The following is a 23521-nucleotide window of genomic DNA, read 5'->3' as shown; positions in this document are numbered from 1 at the left end:
CCGGAATTGAGAGTTTCTTGGCCCAACCGGTTGTGCCCTAACTTGAGCCAACCCAGAACCGCTCTCTCTCTCTCTCTCACAATAAATGCAAGAGCTTTTTTTTCTTTAAAAATACTTATTAAACACTAAGTGCCAGGCACTGTACTAAGCACTCAAGTACAGATAAGGTAAGCGGGTGGGACGCAGTTTCCATCCCACGTGGGGCTCTCCGTCTTCACCCCCATTTTATAGATGAGGTAACGGGGGCACGGAGACGGTAAGTGACTTGCCCCAGGTCACACAGCTGAGAAGTGGCGGAGTCGTGATTAGAGCCAACAACCTCTGACTTCTAAGCCTGGGCTCTATATTATACACATCATTAATAAAATAAATAGAAAAATATGTACATATATACACAAGCGCTGTGGGGCGGGGAGGGGGGTGGAGTAGAGGGAAGGAGTCGGGGCGATGGGGAGGGGAGGAGGAGCAGAGGGAAAGGGGGGTTCAGTCCCGGAAGGCCTCCTGGGGGAGGTGAGCTTTCCGTAGGGCACTGAAGGGGGGAAGTGTGCTAGTTTGGTGGATTTGAGGAGGGGAGGCATTCCAGGCCAGAGGTAGGACGTGGGCCGGAGGTCACCGGCGGGACAGGCGAGGACGAGGCCCAGTGAGGAGGTTATCTGTGGCAGAGGAGCTGGATGGACAGCTTTGAAGCCAAGAGAGAGGAGTTTTGTTTGATGCAGAGGTTGATAAGCAACCACTGGAGATTTTTGAGGATGGGGGTGACGTGCCCAGACCGTTTCTTTAATAAGATAATCTGGGCAGCAGAGGGAAGTATAGACTGAAGCGGGGAGAGACAGGAGGTTGGGAGACCAGATAGGAGGCTGATGCAATAATCCAGTCGGGATATGATGATTTCCGAGGCATCTTTCATTCAGTCGCATTTACTGAGCTCTTACTGGGTGCAGAGCCCTGTGCTAAACACTTGGGAGAGTCCAATAGAACAATAGACGTATTCCCTGCCCACAAGTTGACAGCCCTCTAGACTTATTCTCCGTCTCCTGGGTACTTGAACTTCACCCGTTCAGTAGTTTACATGTGCTGAGCACCTACTGGGTGCCCAGCTCTGCCCCGAGGGCCAGAAAGAAAGATGAAACTCAGGCCCAGAGCCGAGGATGGCCCCAGGAGCGTGGCTTAATGTCTAGAGTCCGGGCCTGGGAGTCAGAAGGACCTGGGTTCTAATCCCGACATAGCCACTCATCCTCTGTGTGACCTTCGGCAAGTCCGTTCACTTCTCCGGGCCTCAGTCCCCTCATCTGTAAAACGGGGATGAAGACTGCGAGCCCCTTGTGGGACAGAGACTGTGTCCGACCTGATTACCTTGTATCTACCCCAGCGCTTAGAACAGTGCTTGGCACATAATAAGCACTTAGCAAATACTATTATTAGTATTATTATTATCATCTCTCTCTAACGGCATCACCTTCATGCATTCGGGAAGATGTTCTACCATCTCCAGGACCGGGCACTTATTGGTCGGCGACGAGTGACTGAAAGCCATGAAGCATTCCTCCCACCTGCAGCGAAACAAAAAAACAAGCCAACAAAATAATCCCCGATGGGGATTCCCAAAAGGAAGGAGTGTGAGGCGGAACCGTACGCTTTCCGGGTGGAGGGAGTCTGTCGGTCAGTCGGTCGTATTTATTGAGCGCTTAATGTGGGCAGAGCACCGACTAAGCGGTTGGGAGAGGACATAGAACAATAGAACAGACGCGTTCCCTCTGTCTAGAGGGAGGCTTTTCTATCCACTAGACCTCTCTTTGCAAAGTCGCTTCAATTCCCCTCCGCCCCCAACCCACCAGTGAAGTGCCTTCTTGCTGAGAGACACCACGGCTATTTGCTAAACCCCCTCCAGACCGCGTCGATCACGTCGCCCGGCTTTAACTCAAGGCACCCACTTCTGTGTCACCTTGGCAGAAGCCCTGTGCTTCTGAGGATAAGAGTCTAAGGGAAGAAGTTGGAAAACAACCAAGTGGCCCCCAGGTGGATTTTTTTTATGGTATCTGTTAAGCGCTTACAACGCGCTTGGCACTGTACTAAGCGTTGGTGTAGACCCAAGCTAATCAGGTCAGATTCCCTCCATGTCCCACGTGGGACTCACAGCCTTCATCCCCATTTTCCAGATGAGGGAACTGAAGAAGAAAGAAGTGAAGCGACTTGCCCAAGGTCAGTCAGCAGACAAGTGGCAGGGCCGGGATTAGAACCCAGATGCTTCAGACTCCCAGGCCCGGGTTCTATCCATTAGACCATGCCGCTCCTTCATCCAGTAAGAAGATTTCTATTTGAGAAGATTTTAATGTGTCCTTTTTTAGCATTTTTTAAAGTAACCATTTGTAAAAGAGAAAAAAAGAGGCTTTTAAACTGGATTGCAAAGATAGGAAACGTACACATGTTCTACGAGGTCCAAGGTCACACAACAGACAAGTGGGAGAAGCATGATTAGAACCCAGGTCCTCTGACTCCCAGGCTCATGTTCCTCCCACTAGGCCACCGCTGCCGGCTGGGTAGACGATCGATCCGAGTTAGGGCAGCTCTGCTGTATGACCGTGGACAAGTCACTTCACTTCTCTGGGTCTCGGTTCCCTCATCTGTAAAATGGAGATGAAGACCGCGAGCCCCATGTGGGACAGAGACTGTGTCCAACCTGATTACCTTGTATCTACCCCAGCGCTTAGAACAGTGTTTGGCACATAGTAAGAGCTTAACAAATTCCATTTAAAAATTTTAAAAATCCATAAAGAAAAAATTGAAAAATCCACTAGACCACTCTTTGCAAAGTCCCTTCAATTCCCTAACCGCCCCAGCCCCCGCCCACGCTTTCTTGTTGAGGGATAATAATAATAATAATAATGTTGGTATTTCTTAAGCGCTTACTATGTGCAGAGCACTGTCCTAAGCGCTGGGGGAGATACAAGGTAATCAGGTTGTCCCACCTCTTAATCCCCATTTTAGAGATGAGGCACAGAGAAGCCCATTGACTTGCCCGAACTCACACAGCCGATCAATGGCGGAGCCGGGATTAGAACCCAGGTCCTTCTGCCTCCCGGGGCCGGGCTGCGACGGAGGGGATGGCCAGGGGGGTACCTCGGGTTCCTGATGGCGGTGACGACCACGTCCTTCCTCCGGTTGTGGATGGCTTCGTGTAGGAACGAGGCCGTGCTTTTGTTCAGGATGATCTGGGCCCCGGAGTGCAGGAGGAGAGATGTCGCCTTGGCGTGGCCTTCTCGGCCGGCCAGGTGAAGAGCCGTGTTCTTCCGCGGAGAGGAGAGGGAGCGGGGGGCGAGGGGGCGACCAGTCAGGTCCCGCCTGTCTTCCCCCTCCCCAACGTCTCCCCTCACACCAGCAAGGCCTCAGCCCGGGGATCCGGAGCGCTGCAAGCTCCTCCAGGGCGGGGACTAAGGATTTCTGGCGCTCGACACTCGGAAGGTGCCCGTATAATAATAAGAATAATGTTGGCATTTGTTAAGCGCTTACTATGTGCACAGAACTGTTCTAAGCGCTGGGGGAGATACAGGGGCATCAGGTTGTCCCACGGGAGGCTCGCAGTTAATCCCCATTTTCCAGATGAGGTAACTGAGGAACAGAGAAGTGAAGCGACTTGCCCACAGTCACACAGCTGACAAGTGGCAGATGTGGGATTCGAACCCATGACCTCTGACTCCCAAGCCCGGGTTCTTTCCACTGAGCCACGTATAGTGCTCTCCAAGCAGTAGGCCCCTGGTATAGAGCTCAACATGCAGATGGCACCGGGTACCGAGCTCACAAATAGCAATAATAACGATTAATAATTGTGGTATTTGTTGAGCGCTTACTATGTGCCAGGCACAGTAGGCCCCTGGTATAATGCTCAGCAGAGGGTCCCTGGCACAATGCTTTGCCCAGAATATAGTGCTGGAATAGTGCTCGGCCCCAGGAGGCCCACGTTAAAAACTATTGGTCAGCATGTTTATTATTATTATTAAAATAATAATAATAATGACGTTATTGTTAAGCGCTTACTATGTGTCAAGCACTGTTCTAAGCCCTGGGATAGTTAGAGGATAATCAGGTTGTCCCACGTGGGGCTCACGGTCTTAATCCCCATTTTTCAGGTGAGGTAACTGAGGGACAGAGAAGTGAAGCGGCTTGCCCAAGGTCACCCAGCAGACAAGTGGTGGAGGCGGGATTAGAACCCACGTCCTCTGACTCTCAAGCCAGGGCTCTTGCCACTAAACTACGTTGCTTCTTTCTGCGCTTTCCTGGGGGTAGCGGGGTTCTCTCTGAGGTACTTATGTAGGGCAAGAAGACCCACTCCCACACCTTCCCCACTTCCCACGCCCCCTTCGTAGTGGCTAGAGCCCGGGCCTGGAAGTCAGAAGGTCACGGGTTCGAATCCACACTCCACCACTCGTCTGCTGTGTGACCTTGGGCAAGTCATTTCACTTCTCTGGGCCTCAGTTCCCTCATCTGGAAAATGGGGATGAAGACCGTGAGCCCCGCGTGGGACAGGGCCTGTGTCCAACTCGATTTTCTTGTATCCACCCCAGCGCCTAGTACAGTGCCTGGCACACAGTAAGCGCTTAACAAATACCCTCATTATAATTTTTCCCTCCCTCCCCAATGGACCGATCACCCCTTGGCCTCCCCCAATCCCGGTTTCCGGGGTGGACGCAACCGCAGAGCGAGGGCGGAGGGTTAGAGCACGTACCCCGTCCTCATCCAGTTGGTCCGTGCATTTCAAATTGGTGTCGAGAATGACGTGCAAGGTCTGCGTGTACCCGCCCAGGGCTGCGTGGTGCAGGGCCGTCCGACCCCTGTGATCGCTGTGGGGGCAGAGAGACACACGTCCGACCCCGGGGTTCACCGCCGGGACGCGCGGACAGACGTCCGGCTCCCCGGGATTGCCGGGAGAGAGGTCCGGCCTGCGTGACCTCCGCCAGGGCAAACGGACAAACCTCTGACCCCTGCGACCTCTCCCGGGACAAACGGACAAACGTCCGACCCCTCAACGTGTCTCCCGCTCAGACACGGGCCCTCGGGGTGGATGGCCGGACGGCCGAGCCCGCCTGAGGGACCGGTGGCACGTGCGGGGGTCAGCAGAGGCCGCGACCGTCCCCGGGAAGGAGGCGGCCTAAAGATAATAATAACGATGGTATTTGTTAAGCGCTTACTATGTGCCAAGCACTGTTCTAAGTGTTGGGGTAGATACAAGGTCAGCAGGTTGCCCCACATGGGGCTCATTCTCTTAATCCCCCTTTTACAGATGAGGCCCAGAGAAGTGGAGGGACTTGCCCAAAGTCACACAGCTGATAAGTGCTGGAGCTGGGATTAGAACCCACAACCTCTGACTCCCAAGCCTGTGCTCTTTCCACTAAGCCACACTGCTTGTCTAACACTGGCCTAGACCCTGGACTTCTGCTCCCTGGTCTTTTTTTTTTTTTAATGGCATTTGTTACGCTACGTTCCAGGCTCTGTACTAAGCGCCGGGGTAGATACAAGCTAATCAGGTTGGACACAGTCCCTGTCTCTCATGGGCTCACAGTCCTCATCCCCATTTTCCAGATGAGGGAACTGAGGCCCAGAGAAGTGAAGGGACTTGCCGGAGGTCACACAGCGGGCAAGCCTACTGGGGCCCCTCTCTGGGCCTCAGTTTCCTCCCCATTAGGCGGTTAGTCCTGCGTAGGACAGGGACTGTGTCAAATCCGAATGCCATGGAAGAGAAGCGGCATGGCCAATTGGGTAGAGCCCGGGGCTGGGAGTGAGAGGAGCTGGGTTCTCATCCCGGCTCTGCCACTTCCCTGCCGTGTGACCTTGGGCAAGCCATTTCACTTCTCTGGGCCTCAGTTCCCTCATCTGTAGAATGAGGATTAAAACTATGAGCCCCACGTGGAACAGGGACTGCGTCCAACTGACTAACTGGTATCTCTCCTAGCTCTTAGTACAGTGCCTGGCATATAGTAAGCACTTAACGAACCATTAAAAAAAAATAAGGAGGAGGACAAGTACTGAAACCCCATTTTGCAGATGAGCGAACTGAGGCTCAGAGAAGTAAAGTGATTTGCCCAAGGCCACACAGCAGATCTAGGACTCGAACCAAGGTCCTCTGCCCCCCAGGCCCGGGCTCTTTCCGTTAGGCAGGGTTGGTTCAGTGGTATTTATTGAGCGCTTACCGTGTACAGAGCACTGTTCTAAGCGCTTTGGGGAGCTCTTCCCGAGACCCCGAGAGCACCCAAAGGACACGGTCAAAGCTAGGTAATGATGGAGCCTCCCGCATTTACAGTCCCCCTCTAGACCGTCAGCTCATCATGTGCAGGGAACGAATCTGCTAATTCTATCACCTTGGACTCTCCCAAGCGCTTAGTACAGTGCTCTGCACATAGAAACAACCCACGATGCTTAGTGGCAAAGCATGGGCCAGGGAATCAGAAGGACCTGGGTTCTATCCCTACTCCACCACATGTCTACCGTGTGACCTTGGGTAAGTCACTTCACTTCCCTGGGCCTCAGTTCCCTCACCTGTAAAAATGGGGATTAAGGGCGTGAGCCGTCTGACCTGATTACCGTGTATCTACCCCAGAGCTTAGTACAGTGCCTGGTAAGCGCTTCACAAATACCATAATTATTACGATGATGATGATTATTAATAAACACAGAGGGCTCAGCCCCAGGGGAAAAGGAGGATAAGGTACAAGTTAATCACATTGGACCCAGTCCCCGTCCTACACGGGGCTCCCACTCTTCATCCCCATTTTTTACAGACGAGGGAACCGAGGCCCAGAGAAGCGAAGCGACTCGCCCAAAGTCCCACGGCAGAGAAAGGGCGGAGTCGGGATAAGAACAGAGGTCCTTCAGATCCCCGGGCCCGTGGTCTGTCCGCTTAGGGGGGCCGGGCCGGGCGGAACGAGCTGGGCGGGTGGACACGGGGCTGGGGCCCGGAGGGAATCCAGACGCGCCGGCCTCACCTGAGGAAGAGTGCTCCCTTTCTGATCAGGTACTGCACCACCTTGTCGTGCCCGTTCTTGGCGGCCAGGTGCAGGGGGGTCATCCCCTCCTGGTCCCCCTCGTTGAGCAGGCGCGAGTCCGTCACATCCCGCAGGAGCCGTTTGCAGGTGTTGATCCGCCCGAAACTTCCGCCCGCGCACCGGGGAGGTTGGTGGAGGTCAAGGGGCGTACGGGGGCAGCAGGGGAGAGGTTGTGGGGAGGTCGAGGCAACACGGAGTCAGTAAGGTGAGGGTCGGGGGGGGCCTACCGGGTGTGTAGGGCGCGGATCGGGAGTACACGGGGGCGGTGGGGGCAATTTAGGGGGCACAAAGGTTGAGTAAGGTGGCTATCGGGAGAACACGAGGTCATTAGGGCAAAGGTTGGGGACACACAGGGTCGGTAGGGCAGAAGTCAGGGGGCACATAATAACGATGATGGTATTTAATAATAACTATGGTATCTGTAAGATGCTTACTATGTGCCAAGCACTGTTCTAAGCACTGGGGTTGATACTAAGTAATCAGGTTGTCCCCCACGGGGCTCACAGCCATAATCCCCATTTCAGAGATGAGGTAAGTGAGGCCCAGAGAAGCGAAGCGACTCGCCCGAGGTCACCCGGCAGACCAGTGGCGGAACCGGGATGAGAAAATACGTCCTCTGACTGCCAAGCCCGTACCCTCGACCGGTGGGGCGGGGACTGGGGTCCCAGGGCTTGGGAGGTGGAGGGGGAGAGGGGGCATTTACTTGGCCGCGAAGTGCAGGGGCGACTTCTTGTCCTTGCTCTTGGAGTTGATGGACACGTTGAGGCCGAGCAGGTTGTTGACCGACAGCGGGACCCCCTGGCGACAGGCGTAATGGAGAGGGGTGCAACCCTCCACATCCTCCTCCTTCACCAGGGCCTTGATCCCCTGCATCTGTGGGGAAGGGGGCGGGGAGACCGGTGTGCAAAGGGGACGCTCATCCCATCACCTCCTACCGCCCTCCCCCAGGAAGCGGGAGGAGAGAGAACCCCCGGCCCGTGACCGTTTTCACGGCTGGGCCGCTGCCGCAGTCAAAGTTCAAAGTTTTGTCCGTATCTGTGATGTATTTCTTTCTATTGATGTCCGTCTCCCCCTCTAGACTCTCAGCTCCTTGTGGGCAGGGAATGGGTCTGTCTGTGGTCGTCTCGTACTCTGCCAAGCGCTCAGTACAGTACTCTGCATGCAGTAAGAGCTCAGTAAATAGCGACCGGGTGGAAGTTCACGTTTCATTCGTGGTACCCCGAGGATCCTAAATGCCCCATCAACCCACATCGAGGGGTAGGGGGAAAGGGCGGTTTTAGAAACACGTATGTGTATGGGAGACGGAACGAGAGACGGAGAGAGAGAAACCTAGACAGAGACAAACAGAGATGGAGGTAGAAAACACGGAGAGAAACAGAAAAAGAGAGAAATAGAGAGGTGGAGAAATAGAGAGATGGAAAGAGAAATGGGCAGAAAAAGAAGAACAAAAGGATAGGAAGAAGCAGAGAGAAGCGGAGAGAGGCGGAGATAGTGAGAGATAGAGAAACAAAGTTTTCCAGGCAGAAAAACAAACAGGGGCAGAAGACAATAAAGAGAAATAGAGGGAGACAGAACCAGAGATATGGGCAGAAAAAGATAGAAAAACAAAAAGATATGAAGAAACAGAAGGAGGCAGTGAGAAACAGAGAAAGAGATCTCAAGAGAAACAGAGACAGAGCGAAAGAAAACCAACTTCGGCTCCTGTTTGGTATTTTTTTCAACCATCTACAAGTTCGGTTTGTATGATTCAGAGTCCTGCTGAGGATGCAATAAAGCCAAGTCTAATAAACCCGACAGTCTTGACACACACAGAAATTTGGAAAAAAGCGGTTCTTTCCGGCAGAAGCTTCAAAAGTTTCGTGAGCCTACCCACGTAGGCCGATGTCCTGTCGCTTCCTCTTATTTTAGCGTCTGTCTCCCCTGGCGTTAGACTCTAGACCGTGAGCTCGCTGTGGGCAGGGATTGTCTCTCTTTCTTGCTGTATTGTACTTTCCAAGCGCTTAGTACAGTGCTCTGCACGCAGTAGTTGCTCAATAAATACGAGCGAATGAATGAAGGAATTGTAAACTCCTCGAGGGCGGGGATTGTGTCTACTCACTCCTTCGTAGTGCTCCGAAAAGTGCTCCGCTTACTCTAGACTGGAAGTTTCTGGAGGGCAGGAATTGTGTCTACTCTACTGCCTTTCCCTAACGCTCAGCACAGTGCTCTGCACACAGGAGGCTGTGTGCAGCCCTCAAGGATCCCTTGAGAGTAGGGATCGTGTCAACTAACTCTACTAACTCTATTGTTAGTAATAAAAATTATGGTATTTGTTAAGCGCTTACTATGTGCCAAACACTGTTCTGAACGCTGGGGGAGATACAAGGTTATCAGGTTGTCCCCAGTGGGGCTCACAGACTTAATCCCCATTTTACAGATGAGGCAACTGAGGCCCACGGAATAATAATAATAATGTTGGTATTTGTTAAGCGCTTACCATGTGCAGAGCACTGTTCAAAGCGCTGGGGGAGATACAGGGTCATCAGGTTGTCCCACGTGGGGCTCACAGTCTTCATTCCCATTTTACAGATGAGGTCACTGAGACCCAGAGAAGTGAAATGACTTGCCCAAAATCACACGGCTGACAAGAGGCGGAGGTGGGATTAGAACCCACGACTATTAGATTAGAACATCCCCGCCTACCTGTCTGCTCTGGTGAGGAGGATCTGATTTTGCTTCTGGCAATCGATCGATTGATGGATCAATATAATTTGAGTGCCTGCTGTGAGCAGAGCACTTCACTAAGCTCATGGGGAAGAACATGAGAAGCAGCGTGGCTCAGCGGAAAAAGCCCGGAACGAACGAAGGTGGGACACGGACTGCGTCCAAACTGATTATCTTGTATCTTCCCCAGCTCTTAGAATGGTATCTGCCACATCGTAAACGCTTAACAAATTCCATTAAAGAACAAAAATTGAGGGGGGCCGGGGGGAAGATTTGCATACCTGCAGAAACTCCTGTCGCAGATGATTTAGTCCGTGGGGCTGCAGGACAGCCAGGTGCAGGAAGTTGCGCCCGAGGTGATCTTTGATCTCTACGTTAGCTCCTAAAAGAGAGGGGTGAAAGTGGGAGGACCAGCCCTTTCACACGGTCTAACCTTTTCACCTCGCCCGAAACAGACGGCACCGTCAGAAGCAGCGCGGCTTAGTGGGAAGAGCCCGGGTCTGGGGGGCAGAGGACCTGTATGACCTTGGATAAGTCACTTCACTTCTCTGGGCTTCAGTTTCCTCCTCTCTTAATAGATGTTTTCCCTCCCACTTAGACCGTATCCCCTGTGGGACAGGAACTGTGTCTTGATGCCAACTTAGTACAGTGTTTTGTACACGGTAAGCGCCAATAAATACGATTATCTGGCTGAAGCGTAAGCTCCTTGTGAGTCCTCCTAAAGATGGTATTTGTTAAACGCTAACTATGTGCCAAGCACTATTCTAAGCGCTGAAGTAGGTACCGGCAAATCGGATTTCTAACCCTAACCCTGTCCCGCACGGGGCTCACGGTCTGAATTCCCATGTTACAGATGAGGAAACTGAGGCCCAGAGAAATAAAGTGACTTTCCCAAGGTCACCCAGCAGACAACTGGCGGAGCCGGGATTAGAACCCAGGTTCTTCTGGCTCCCAGGCCCGGGCTCTGTCGACTACACCACGCTTCCCTCCTCTCTCTTGCGCTCTCCCAAGTGCTCAGTACAGTACCCCGCCCCCAAAGGGAGCTCAGTAAATCCCACTGCTATTTCTCCCCCGTACCTTTGGCCAGCAGCAAATTCACGATATTCCAGGAGGCGGAGGCGGTGGCGAGCAGAAGAGGAGACCGTCCTTCGGAGTCGATGCTATCGATATTGGCCCCCTGAGGCAACAAGCACAGAGGGCCGCGAGGAGCCCGTGAGCGGAACCGAGCTCCTGGGGGATTCTGGGAGCGACGGCAAGGGGAGCTGCTGAGGAAGAACTCAATAATAATAATAATAATGGTAATAATGACGGCCACGTGGGTTCTAATCCCGGCTCTGCCACGTGTCTGCCGTTTAACTTCACTGCTTTGGGTCTCAGCGACCTCATCTGCAGCGTGGCTCACTGGAAAGAGCACGGGCTTTGGAGTCAGAGGTCATGGGTCTGCCACTTGTCAGCTGTGTGACTTTGGGCAAGTCACTTAACTTCTCGGTGCCTCAGTTACCTCATCTGTAAAATGGGGATTAAGACTGTGAGCCCCACGTGGGACAACCTGATTCCCCTGTGTCTAAGCCGGGGCTTAGAACAGTGCTCGGCACATAGTAAGCACTTGAACAAATACCAACGTTATTATTATTTGGAAAATGGGGATGAAGAGTGTGAGCTCCAGGGATTGTGTCCAACCTGCTTAACTTGTATCTACCCCAGCATTTAGAACAGTGGATTTACCCAGAGTAAATCCATAATAATAATAATTATTATTATGGTACTTGTTCAGTGCTTACTATGTGTCAAGCGCTGTTCTAAGCACTGGCGTAGATGCAAGTTAAGCGGGTAAGCAAGTTAATAATAACAATAATAATAATGTTGGTATTTGTTAAGCACTTACGATGTGCAGAGCACTGTTCTAAGCGCTGGGGTAGACTCAGGGGAATCAGGTTGTCCCATGTGGGGCTCACAGTCTTAATCCCCATTTTACAGATGAGGTAACTGAGGCACAGAGAAGTGAAGTGACTTGCCCACAGTCACACAGCTGACAAGTGGGAGAGCTGGGATTCAAACTCATGACCTCTGACTCCAAAGCCCGTGCTCTTTCCACTGAGCCACGCTGCTTCTGAAGAAGTACCATAATTATTATTATTATGGATTTACTATGTGTCAAGCACTGTTCTAAGCAGTGGGGTGGATACAATCTAATCGGGTGGGTGGGGAATTTGTCTGTTTATTGTTGTATTGCACTCTCCCAAGCGCTTAGCTTTGCACACAATAAGCGCTCAGTAAATACAATTGATTGAGTGAATGAATGAACAAATGAATGAAAGGAGGGACACAGCCCTGGTCTCACATGGGGCTCAGAGTCCCGATTTCCATTTTCCAGTTGAGGGAACTGAGGCACAGAGAAGTTAATGGACCTAAGGTCACCTAGCGGATGAGAGGTGGAGTCAGGATTAGAACTCAGCTCCTTCTGAATCAATCATTCATTCAATCGTATGTATGGAGCGCTTACTGCGTTCTCGGCACTGAGCTAAGCACTTAGGAGAGTACAGTATGACAGAGTTGGCAGAGCTGTTCCTTGCCTCCCAACGAGCTGACGGTCTAGAGGGGGAGGCAGACATTAATGGAAATTAATAAATTTTGAAAATGGACATATGTGCTGTGGGGGCTGAGGGCCGGGTGAAGAAGGGGAGCAAATCAGGGTGAGGCAGAAGAGAGAGGGAGTAGGGGAAGGCCTCTCGGAGGAGGTGGGCCTTCAATAAGGTTTCGAAGCGGGGAAGGGTTATCGTCTGTCGGATTAGAGGAGGGCGGGCGTTCCGGTCCAGAGGCAGGACGTGGGCGAGAGGTCGGCGGCGAGATAGATGAGATTGAGATATAGCAAGTAGGTTGGCATTAGAGGAGCGAAGCGTGCGGGCTGGGTTGGAGTAGCAGAGCGGTGAGGCGAGGTAGGAGGGGGCAAGGGGATAGACGGCTTTAGAGCCGAAGGTGAGGAGTTCCTGTTACTTGCGGCTGGCACTCGAACCCCACCGCCGGGTTCCGGGATTTCCCCCCTGCTCCCTGGCTGATGCCATACAGGAGTGGCCCCTGAGGAATTTAGCACTGGCCACCTAGCTTTTTTTTCGAATGATTTTCGTTAACCACTGTACTATGTGCCAGGCACTGTACTAGATACAAGATAATCAAGTCCCACATGGGGCTCACCGTCTAAATAGGAGGAAGAAAAAGTATCGAATCCCCATTTTCCAGATGAGGGAACCGAGGCCCAGAGAGGTGAAGTGATTTGCTCAAGGTCACCCGGCAGACTATTGGAGGAGGCGGGATTAGAACTCGGTCCTTCTGACTCCCAGGCCTGGGGTCTAGCCATTAGGCCATGCTGCTTCCCATTTTACCGACGGAATCCGCGGGATGTCTCCGAAGGGCAGTTCCGGATTTACCTTGGAGATGAGGTAGTCTGCCAAATCGTAGTGGTCGAACAGCGACGCTCTGGGAGAAAGGAAAAGGAGGCAGCCGCTGGTCAGTTCTCTCCACTTCCTCCTGCCCCACCTAAAGTCCAGCCTCTCACTTCCTCCTGCCCCAGAGAGCCCAGCCCCTCTCTTCCTCCTGCCCTATCCAGAATCCAGCTGCTCACTTCCTCCCAGCCCGGAGAGCTCGGATGCTCATTTCCTCCTGCCCCACCTAGAGTCCAGCTGCCCACTTCTTCCTGTGCCGGAGAGCCTGGATGTCCACTTCCTCCTGGCCTGGAGAGCCCAGATGTGCACTTCCTCCTGCCCCACTTAGATTCCAAACCCCCACTTCCTCCCGCCCCAGAGAGCCTGGCCAGCCATTTCCTACCACCCCACCGAGAGTCCTCCTGCCCATTTCCTCCTGGCCTGGAGAGCCCAGATGTCCACTTCCTCCTGCCCCATCTAGAATCCAGCTGTCCACTTCCTCCTGGCCTGGAGAGCCCAGCTGCCCACTTCCTCCTGTCCCAGATAGCCTGGCCACCAACTTCCTCCCGCCCCACGGAGAGTCCAACCCCCAACTTCCTCCTGCCCCAGAGAGCCTGGCCATCCATTTCCTCCCACCCCACCGAGAGTCCACCTGCCCACTTCCTCCTGGCCTGGAGAGCCCAGGTGTCCATTTCCTACCACTCCACCGAGAGTCCACCTGCCCACTTCCTCCTGGCCTGGCGAGCCCAGGTGTCCACTTCCTCCTGCCCCATCTAGAGTCCAGCTGCCCACTTCCTCCTGGCCTGAAGAGCCCGGATGCCCACTCCCTCCTGTCCCACCTAGAGTCCAGCCGCCCGCTTCATTTAGGCCTGGAGAGCCCGGATACCCACTGCATAGTACAGTGGCTCCGCATCTAAAAGGTGCCCAGTACGGTGCTCAACACACGGCACACCCCCAGCCCAGCCTTCTTTAATAATGACGGTTAAGTGCTTACTATGTGCCAGGCACTCTACCAAGCGCAGGGGTAGATACAAGCAAATCAAGTTGGGCACGCTTCCTGTCCCACGTGAGGCTCACAGTCTCAATCCCCATTTTACAGATGAGGTAACCGAGGCGCTGAAAAGTGAAGTGACTTGCCCGGGGTCACACAGCAGACAAGTGGCAGAGGTTGGATGAGAACCCATGACCTGACTCCCAGGCCCGGGCTCTAGCCACTACATCATGCTGCTTCTCATAGACATGAACCCTGCTCTTGAGGAACTTAGAATCCCACGGGGAATTCAATCTTATTCTTTCCCCAGGGAGCATCCAGTACAGTGCCCTGTAAACAGTAGGTGCCCAGTAAGCGTTCTGCAGACAGCGAACAAATACCGAGGAGCGAACAGACGCAGTGGAAAGAAGCCAGAGAGCCACACCTGTGAAGCAGCGTCTCCTTGTTCCCGTCTTGGGCGTCCACCATCCGGTCGTCGCCGGCGTAGGCGATCATCAGTTTCACGATCTCCGTGGCCCCTTGGGTGGCGGCGAAGTGAAGGGCTGTGCATTTCCCGCTCTCCACGCGGGGACAGAAAGAGCAGTTAGGACCGCAGACCAAGTCCCCAGGCCGGGGCGTGACCAGCCGAGGTCAGAGGTCAAAGCCGTCCATCCCCCGGCCCCCTCCGACCTCCCCTGGCCGCTCTCCTACGCCGACCCGGCCCGCAAGCTCCGCTCCTCCGATGCCGACCTTCTCGCCGGGCCCCCGTCTCGTCCGTGTCGCCGCCGACCCCTCGCCCGCGTCCCGCCTCCGGCCCGGGACGTCCTCCCTCCTCGAATCCCACAGACGACGACTCTCCCCCGCTTCAAAGCGTTACGGAAAGCCCGTCTCCTCCCAGAGGCCTTCCCTGACTACGCTCTCCTTTCTCCTTCTCCCGCTCCCTTCTACGTGGCCCTGACCTGCTCATCCCCCGCTCCCAACCCCAGAGCTCTTACGTCCACGTCCGTCATTCATTTATTTCTATTCATGTCTATCTCCCCCTCTAGACTGTCGGTTCCTTGTGGACAGGGAATGTGTCTGTTTACTGTCCTATTGTCCTCTCCCAAGAGAAGCAGCGTGGCTCAGTGGAAAGAGCCCGGGCTTTGGAGTCAGAGGTCATGAGTTCGAATCCCAGCTCTGCCACTTGTCAGCTGTGGGACTGCGGGCGAGTCACTTCACTTCTCAGTGCCTCCGTTACCTCATCTGGGAAATGGGGGTTAAGACTGTGAGCCCCACATGGGACAACCCGATTACCTCGTATCTACCCCAGCGCTTAGAACAGTGCTTGGCACATAGTAAGCGCTTAACAAATGCCATCATTATTATTATTATTATTACAGTGCCCAGCACCCAGTAAGCCCTCAACAAATACGATTGAATGAATGAAAGGTCAGAGTTCGGGGTCAACACTGCTTCTCCCCTCCCTCTCTCCCCTCCTCCCTTCCCAGTCAGTCCATCGGTGGTATTTACTGAGCGCTCACTGTGGGCAGAGCACTGTCCTGAGCGCTTGGGGGAGGACGGTAGACAGAGGCGGGTGACCCCTTCCCTGGACACAAGGAGAGGCTTCCACCGGTCCAGGGCGAGAGACTCCAAGCCACCGTTGCCCCGGGCGATCGATCGGTCGGCCGTATTTGCGGAGCGCTCCCTGGGCGAAGAACGCCGTACTAAGCGCTTGGGAGAGGACGACAGGGCGGCCCAGCGTTCGCCGGCCACGGGGGAGTCCGGCCCGTTACCTCCTCCAGGTCCACCTGGGCCCCGTGTTTGAGGCACTTCTGGATCATTTCGAGGTCGCCGCTCTGGACGGCCAGGTGCAGGGGGCTGGACTTGGCGTGGTTGAGCAAATTGATGTGGTCGATCCTGGAACACCCCTCCTTCTCCCCTGCGGAAGACGGGTCGGGGTCATCGCCCCGAGGGGCGCCGGTCACGTCCGGTGGGCGGAAACCGCAGCGTTTCAGTGGGCCGATCCGGCGTCGGCATTTATTAATAATAATAGTTAAGGTATTTGTTAAGCGCTTACTAGTCATTCATTCGGTCGTATTTATTGAGCGCTTACCGTGTGCAGGGCACTGTACTTATCTCTTGGAAAGTACAATTTGGCAACAGATAAGAGACAATCCCTTCCCAACAACGGGTTCTAAGCGCTGGGGTGATTACAAGCGAATTAATCATCGTGGAATTCGTTAAGCGCTTACTACGTTCCAGGCACTGTACTAAACACAGGGGTGGATACGAGCGGATCGAATTGGACGTAATCCCTGTCCCACGCGAGGCTCGCAGTCTCCATCCCCATTTTACCGACGAGGGAACTAAATGAAATGATGTGCTCAAGGTCCCACCCTTTCCCACGTGGGGCCACAGTCTCAACCCCCATTTTACAGATGAGGGAACTGAGGCACAGAGAAGTAAAGTGACTTGCCCAAGGTCCTACAGCAGACTTGTGGCGAAGCCAGGGTTAGAACCCATGACCTTATTGAGCACTTACTACATGCAGCAGAGCACCGTACTGAGCGCTTGGGAGAAGACAATACACTAGGGTCTGTAGACACAATTCTTGCCTTCAAGGAGCTGACAGTCTACTGCTTGTAGAACACTGTACTGAGCGCTTCAGAGACCACAGTGGAGCTAGTAGATACGACCTCCCTGCCCTCAGGGAGCTTACAGACTAATAGTAATCATTATGGTATTTGTTAAGTGCTTACCAGGTGCCAGGCACTGTACTAAGCGCTGGGGTGGATCCAAGCAAATCGGGTTGGATACGTTCCCTGTTCCCGGTGGGGCTCACAGTCTCCCTTTCCATTTTTCAGCTGAGGGAACTGAGGCCCAGAGAAGCGAAGTGACTCATCCGAGGCCACCCAGCAGCCAAGGGCAGAGCCGGGATTAGAACCCGTGACTTTCCGACTCCCAGGCTTGGGCTCTAGCCACTACGCCACGCTGCTTCTACACCATACTATGTGAAGAGTGCTGTACTGAGCGCTCCGGAGGGGACGATAGAGTGAGTAGACGTGATACCTGCCTTCAAGAAGCTTACAGTCTGCCGCTCGCACAGTGCTATACTGAACGCTTGGGAGCGGACCTTAGAACGAGAGTGGACTAGTGGATAGATCCCGGGCCGGGGAAAGTCCATGGAGGTTCCTGTGGGACTCCAAAATCCAGAGAGGCAGCGTGGCTTAGTGGCAAGAGCCCGGGCTTGGGAGTCAGAGGACGTGGGTTCTAATCCCGGCACCGCCACTTGTCCGCCGTGTGACCTTGAGCAAGTCACTTCTCTGTGCCTCAGTGCCCTCATCTGGAAAATGGGGATTAAAAGTCTGAGCCCCACATGGGACAGCCTGATGACCCTGTACCTCCCGCAGCACTTAGAAGGGCGCTTGGCGCGTAGTAAGCGCTCAACAAATACCATCATTATCATTATCATCATCATCCTCACTCACCGTACTCGAGGATGATGTCCATGCACTTCTTTGCCCCCGAGAAGGCAGCCAGGTGGATGGGGAAGTAGCCCCACTTGTTGCTCTTGCAGGCCTTAGCTCTCCGTTCGACCTGGGGAGCGGGAGTTTGGCAGAGGGTCGGAGCGGCGGGGGCCCGTCGTCCGGCCTCCCCCTCCCGGCCCCCGGTCTGGGAGAGCCGCCCCCCGGGGTCGGGCGACAGCCGGCGGCAGGTTTGCAGGACGGGGATTGTGTCCCACCCGATTAACTCCTATCCACCCCAACGCTTAGAAAAGCGCTTGGCACATAGTAAGCGCTTAACATTATCGCTATCATTGTTATATTCTGGGGAGGATCTACTTCGGCCCTCTGCCCCGAAAGCCTCAGACGAGGAGGAGCGGGGGGACGTGAACGGCACGCATCATCGCCCGACGTGCAAGATCGCCCCTGCCCCCACCAGCAGCTGCAGGGCTTCGCTGTTGTCCATGTGGCAGGCGAACATGATGGCGGAGTTCCTGTTTTCTCCCTCCAAATCCACGTCCGTACCCGGGTGCTGGAGCAGGACCTGCGTCGGGGGCCAGAGAATGATCATAAAAATAAATACTAACGATGGCATCTGTTAAGACCTTGCTACGTGCCAAGCACTGTTCTAAGCGCAGTGGGACTCACACACTAAATCCCCATTTTACAGATGAGGGAACTGAGATCTAGAGAAGCGAAGCGACTCGCCCACAATCACGCAGCTGAGCAGTGGCAGAGCCGGGATTAGAACCCACGCCCTCTGACTCGCAAGCCCGGGCTCTTTCCACAAAGCCGCGCTGCTTCTCTGTAAACAGACATCATATTATTATGGCTATATTGTGCTCTCCCAGTGCTGAGGATAGTGCTCAGCACACGGTAAGCGCTCAGTAAATATCGTCGATTGAACGACTGAATGAAAGGTGTGAGGCGCTTAAAGGAGGAAATCATGGTGTGAGGCGCTTCACAGAGGGCGTAGTAGCTGGAGCCCGGGCCTGAGAGTCAGAAGAACCTGGGTTCCAATCCTGGCTCCGCCACTTCTCTGCCGCGTGACCCTGGACAAGTCATTCACCGCTCTGTGCCTCAGCTCCCTCATCTTTCAAATGGAGATCGAGACCGCGAGCCCCACGTGGGACAGGGACTGTGTCCAATCCCATTTGCCGATATCCACCCCAGCGCTTAGCATAGTGTCTGGCACACAGTAAGAGCCGAACAAATAGCAGAATTATTATTTAACATTATCATTATTAAATCAAGGTACGAGAGGGAAAAGGAGAACGTGAGGCCCCAAAAGACCCGCGACTGGGTCTAATCGTCGCTCGGGTGTCCTCGCCCGGTCGAATGCCGTGCCCTGAGTGGGCACTTCAGAAAGGCTGGGCGAGGGCAAGGGACTTATCCAAGGTCACAGGGCAGGCCGGGTCCCCCCACCTCCACCCAGGCCGCGCTGCCTCTTGGGCGTCCCTACCTTGACCACGTCGTTGTGGCAGGCTTGCACGGCGAGGTGCAGAGGGGCCATGCAGTTGTCGTTTCTGAGGTTGGGGTTGGCGCCCCTCCCCAGAAGCAGCTGCACGCTCTGGACCTGGTTTTGCCGGGTCGCCCAGTGCAAGGGAGTGTTTCCGGAAGCATCCGTCACGTTCAGCTCTGGGCCCAAAGCAGACCACACTCCGGTTACAGGTCCCTCCGAGGCGGGACCGCTAATCTTCATTAATAATAAATGACAGTAATAATCATCACGATAATAACAATCATTCCTTCAGTCGTATTTATTGCGCGCTTACTGTGTGCAGAGCGCTGTACTAAGCACTTGGGAAAAGGCGATTCAACAATAAACAGAATCATTCCCTGCCCACTGCGAGTTTACGGTCTAGAACAATAATAGCGGTATCTGTTTTCGCTCTTTCTACGTGCCGGGGGCTGTACTAAGCGCCGGGGGGTGGATACAGGCAAATCGGGTCGGCCACGGTCCCTGTCCCACGTGGGGCTCACAGTCTTTGATCCCCATTTTACAGATGAGGTAACTGAGGCACAGAGAAGTGAAGCGGCTTGCCCAAGGTCACCCAGCAGACAGGTGGCGGAGCCGGGATTAGAATATAAGAAGACTATAATATAATAATGTAATTACAATAGATGATCATCAGAATGTAATGATAGCACAATACTATAATAATATTATGATAATATAATCATCATCGTCACCATCATATCGTGATATCTGTTAAGTGTTTACTGGGTATCAAGCACGGTTCTAAGCCCTGAGGTAGATAGAAGTTAATACGAGTTATTCATGAAACAATGAAAATAACACTAGTCGTGGTATTTGAGTGTTTACTATGTAGGCACTGGAATAGATACAAGTTAATCCAACTTAATAATGATACAAAAATAATAATAACAGTGGTATCTGTTAAGTGCTTACTGTATTGTAGACACTCTACTAAGCGCCGGGGTAGATCCAAGCAAATCAAGTTGGACCCACGTGGGACTCACAGGCTTCATCCCCATTTTCCAGAAGAGGTAGCTGAGGCCCAAGGAAGGAAGTGACCTGCCCAAAGTCACACAGCCGACAAGTGACGGAGCCGGGATTAGAACCCATGTCCTTCTGACTCCCAGGCCCGGGCTCTTTCCCTTAGGCCACGGCACTTCTCTGCTTCTAATGGTGTAGCTTACTATGTGTCAAGCACTGCCCTAAGTGCTGGGGTAGATATAAGTTCATGCGAGTTATTAATATATAAGAATAATAATAATAACTGTATATGTTCATGGCATTGTTAAAATGATAATGGTGTTTGTTCATGGTATTCGTAATATTTGCTTACGGTTGGTATTTTTAAGATGATGATAATGGTATGGGTAATAATACTATACGTTAATGGTATTTTTAAGATAATGACTGTGATGATAATGGTCTTTGTTAATGGTATTTGTAATTATAATAATATTTGTTAATGGTATTTTAAAATAATACTTACGATGATAATGGTATTGGTAATAGCGATAATATTTGTTAATAGCATTTTGCAGATATTCATCGTGATGGTGATAATAATGGTATTTGTACTAATAATAATACTTTGTTAATGGTATTTTTGAGGTGATGATGACGATATTTGCAATGATAATATCTGTTAATGGTATTTTGAAGATAACCATAATGATGGTGATAATAATGGTAGTGGTTAATGGTATCTGTAATGATAATAAGATTTGTAAGTGGTATTTTTAAGATAAAATGATGATAGTGGTATTTGATGATATTCGTTAATGGTATTTTGAAGATAATAGTGACGATGATGGTGGTGGTGATCATACCGGTATTCGATAATGGTGTTGGTAACGATATCTGTTATTGACAATGATGATAACGGCGTTTGATGATAATATTCGTTAACGGTATTTTGAAGATGATGATGATGGTGATCATAATGGTATTTGATAATGGTGTTTGTAATGATATTTGTTAGTGGTATTTTTAAGATAATAATGATGATGATAGTGGTATTCGTAATAATAATAGCATTTGTAAATGGCATTTTTAAGATGATGATGACGGTGGTGGTGGTATCAGTTAAGCGTGTCCTGTGGGCTCCGGGCAGCCCCGCAAGCTGGACGGAGACGACCCCCGACGGAGCAGGGGGCAGCAAGCGGGTGACCGTCCTCCTGCTAGAGAAGGGGGTCCCCGGGGGGGGGGGGGTCCCCTACCTTCCCAGGTGGCGCGGTGGAAGCCCACCTCCAGCAGGTCCAGCTGGCCCCGGCCGGCGGCGTGATGGAGCGGGGTGGCGTCCAGCTGGTCGTGGGGGACCGGCTCCTCCACGCTCTTCTGGACCGAGGTCTGCAACCTGCAGGTGCTCCCGTCCGACACCATCTGTGGGAGGGCAAGGACTAGGTACCCCTGGACCCTTCCTGGGGGGAGATTGGGAACGGGGGGGACCCAGGAGGGCAAAGGGCCAGACAGCCGGGCCTAGCAGGACGTCCAATAGACAGTGACTCTGCCCACACCCTTCCAAACCTCCCTGAGAGCCCATCTCCTCCAAGAGGGCTTCTCTGGTTCAGCCCTCCTTTCCTCTTCTTCCACTCCCGTAATAATAATAATAATAGTAGTGATGGTATTTGTTAAACGCTTACTCGGTGTCAGGCGCTGTGCTAAGCGCCAGGGTAGGTCCAAGATAATCAGGTTGGACAGCAACGATGGTATTCGTTAAGCACTTCCTAGGTGCCGGGCACTGTTCTAAGCGCCGGGGTGGCTCCAAGATAATCAGATTGGACAACGATGGTATTCGTTAAGCACTTACTAGGTACTAAAGGCTAGGGTAGATACAGAGTAGCAGCGTGGCTTAGTGGAAAGAGCCCAGGCTCGAGAGTCAGCGGTTGTGGGTTCTAATCCCAGCTCTGTCACTTGTCTGCTGGGTGACTTTGGCAAGTCACTTCACTCCTCAGTGCCTCAGTTACCTCATCTGTAAAACGGGGATGAAGACTGTGAGCCCCACGTGGGACGACCTAATTACCTACCCCAACTCTTAGAACAGTGTCTGGCACATAGTAAGCGCTTAACAATTACCGTCATCATCATCATCATACATGACAATCGGGTTGGACCCCCATCCCTGTCCCACATAGGGCTCCCAGTCTTCATCCCCATTTTACAGATGAGGGAACGGAGGCCCGCAGAAGGTGATGTGACTTGCCCAAGGCCACCCAGCAGATGAGGGGCAGAGTCAGAATTAGAACCCAGGATCTTCTGACTCCCAGGCCGGGGCTCTGTCCACTGAGCCACCCCTGGGAGAATTGATTGAAGAAGATTCTCTGCCACCCTCCACACCTCCCACCCTCCAAATCCTTCCCAGCCCCCTGTTTCCTTCCCCACCATCTCCCTCTCGGATTCCTTCCCCATTCATTCATTCATTCGGTCGTATTTATTGAGCGCTTACCGTGTGCTGAGCACTGGACTAAGCGCTCGGGAGAGGACAGTGCAACAGAAAAGAGACGCATTCCCTGCCCACAAAGCACTGACAGTCTAGAGGTCTGCCCCAGCCCTCCCCACCTCCCTCCTCCCTCCTGGACCCCCCTCCCCATCTCCCCTTCCCCTTCTCCCACCTCCCTCCGAGACTCCCACCTCCTCCAAGACCCCCGCCCCCCCTTTCTCTCTCCCGGCCCCCTCCCCATCTCCTCCCCTTCCCCTGCTTCCCTCCAAGACCCCTACTCCCCACCCATCCCCACCTCCCTCCTCCCTCCTGGACCCCCCTCCCCATCTCCTTCCCTTCCCCCCACCTCCCTCCAAGACGCCCACCCCCTGCAGCCCCCAGACCCTCCATCTCCTCCCCTTCTCCCACTTCCCTCCAAGACCCCCACCTCTTCCCCTCCTCCCTCCCGGCCCCCTCCACGTCTCCCCCTCCCCTTCTTCCATTTCCCTCCAAGACCCCCCACCCCCTCCTCCTCCCCTTCTCCCTCTTGGATCCCCCCCTCCCCTTCCCCCATCTCCTCCTCCCCTTCTCCCACTTCCCTCCAAGACCCCCACCCCCTCCTCTTCTCCCTCCTGGACCCCCTCCCATCTCCCCTTCCCCTTCTCCCATCTCCCCTCCCTTTCTCCCACTTCCCTCCAAGACCCCCACCCCCTCCTCTTCTCCCTCCTGGACCCCCCTCCCCATCTCCCCCTCCCTTTCCCCATCTCCCCTCTCTTTCTCCCACTTCCCTCCAAGACCCCCACCCCCTCCTCTTCTCCCTCCTGGACCCCCCTGCCAATCCCCGCTCCCTGCAGCCCCCCGCCCCCCTTCCTCCCACAGGTGGTGCCCCCTCCCCCCCCCCACCGCATCCCGGACCCGTGGATGGGCGGTCCGTGGCCTGGCTGACCTTGGGCCGGTGGGAGGGGGTCTCGACTCCCCTGCCCGGCAGCCCCTGGTAGACGACGACCGGGGGGTCCCT

At 53.5% G+C, this 23521-nt stretch overlaps 1 protein-coding gene across 1 annotated transcript in view; it reads right to left on the bottom strand.

The window, feature by feature from the left end:
• The window catches only part of TRPA1 (transient receptor potential cation channel subfamily A member 1), a 38948-nt gene extending 17481 nt beyond the window's left edge, over positions 1-21467 (bottom strand). The window contains exons 1-14 of the mRNA XM_029068417.2: positions 21305-21467; positions 19071-19246; positions 18045-18152; positions 17594-17702; positions 15899-16044; positions 14572-14705; positions 13163-13211; positions 10815-10914; positions 10019-10119; positions 7738-7907; positions 6975-7139; positions 4721-4835; positions 3118-3284; positions 1457-1550 (exon numbers count right to left, since the gene is read on the bottom strand). Coding sequence (XP_028924250.1) covers positions 1457-1550; positions 3118-3284; positions 4721-4835; positions 6975-7139; positions 7738-7907; positions 10019-10119; positions 10815-10914; positions 13163-13211; positions 14572-14705; positions 15899-16044; positions 17594-17702; positions 18045-18152; positions 19071-19246; positions 21305-21467 — 1797 coding nt within the window. The remainder of the gene's footprint in view (positions 1-1456; positions 1551-3117; positions 3285-4720; positions 4836-6974; positions 7140-7737; positions 7908-10018; positions 10120-10814; positions 10915-13162; positions 13212-14571; positions 14706-15898; positions 16045-17593; positions 17703-18044; positions 18153-19070; positions 19247-21304) is intronic.
• Positions 21468-23521: the final 2054 nt, after the last annotated feature.

The sequence above is a fragment of the Ornithorhynchus anatinus genome, chromosome 7, assembly GCF_004115215.2.
Source record: "Ornithorhynchus anatinus isolate Pmale09 chromosome 7, mOrnAna1.pri.v4, whole genome shotgun sequence".
Taxonomy (NCBI): domain Eukaryota; kingdom Metazoa; phylum Chordata; class Mammalia; order Monotremata; family Ornithorhynchidae; genus Ornithorhynchus; species Ornithorhynchus anatinus.
Note: the sequence above shows the minus strand (reverse complement) of the source record. Positions and strands in the feature narration are given on the sequence as shown.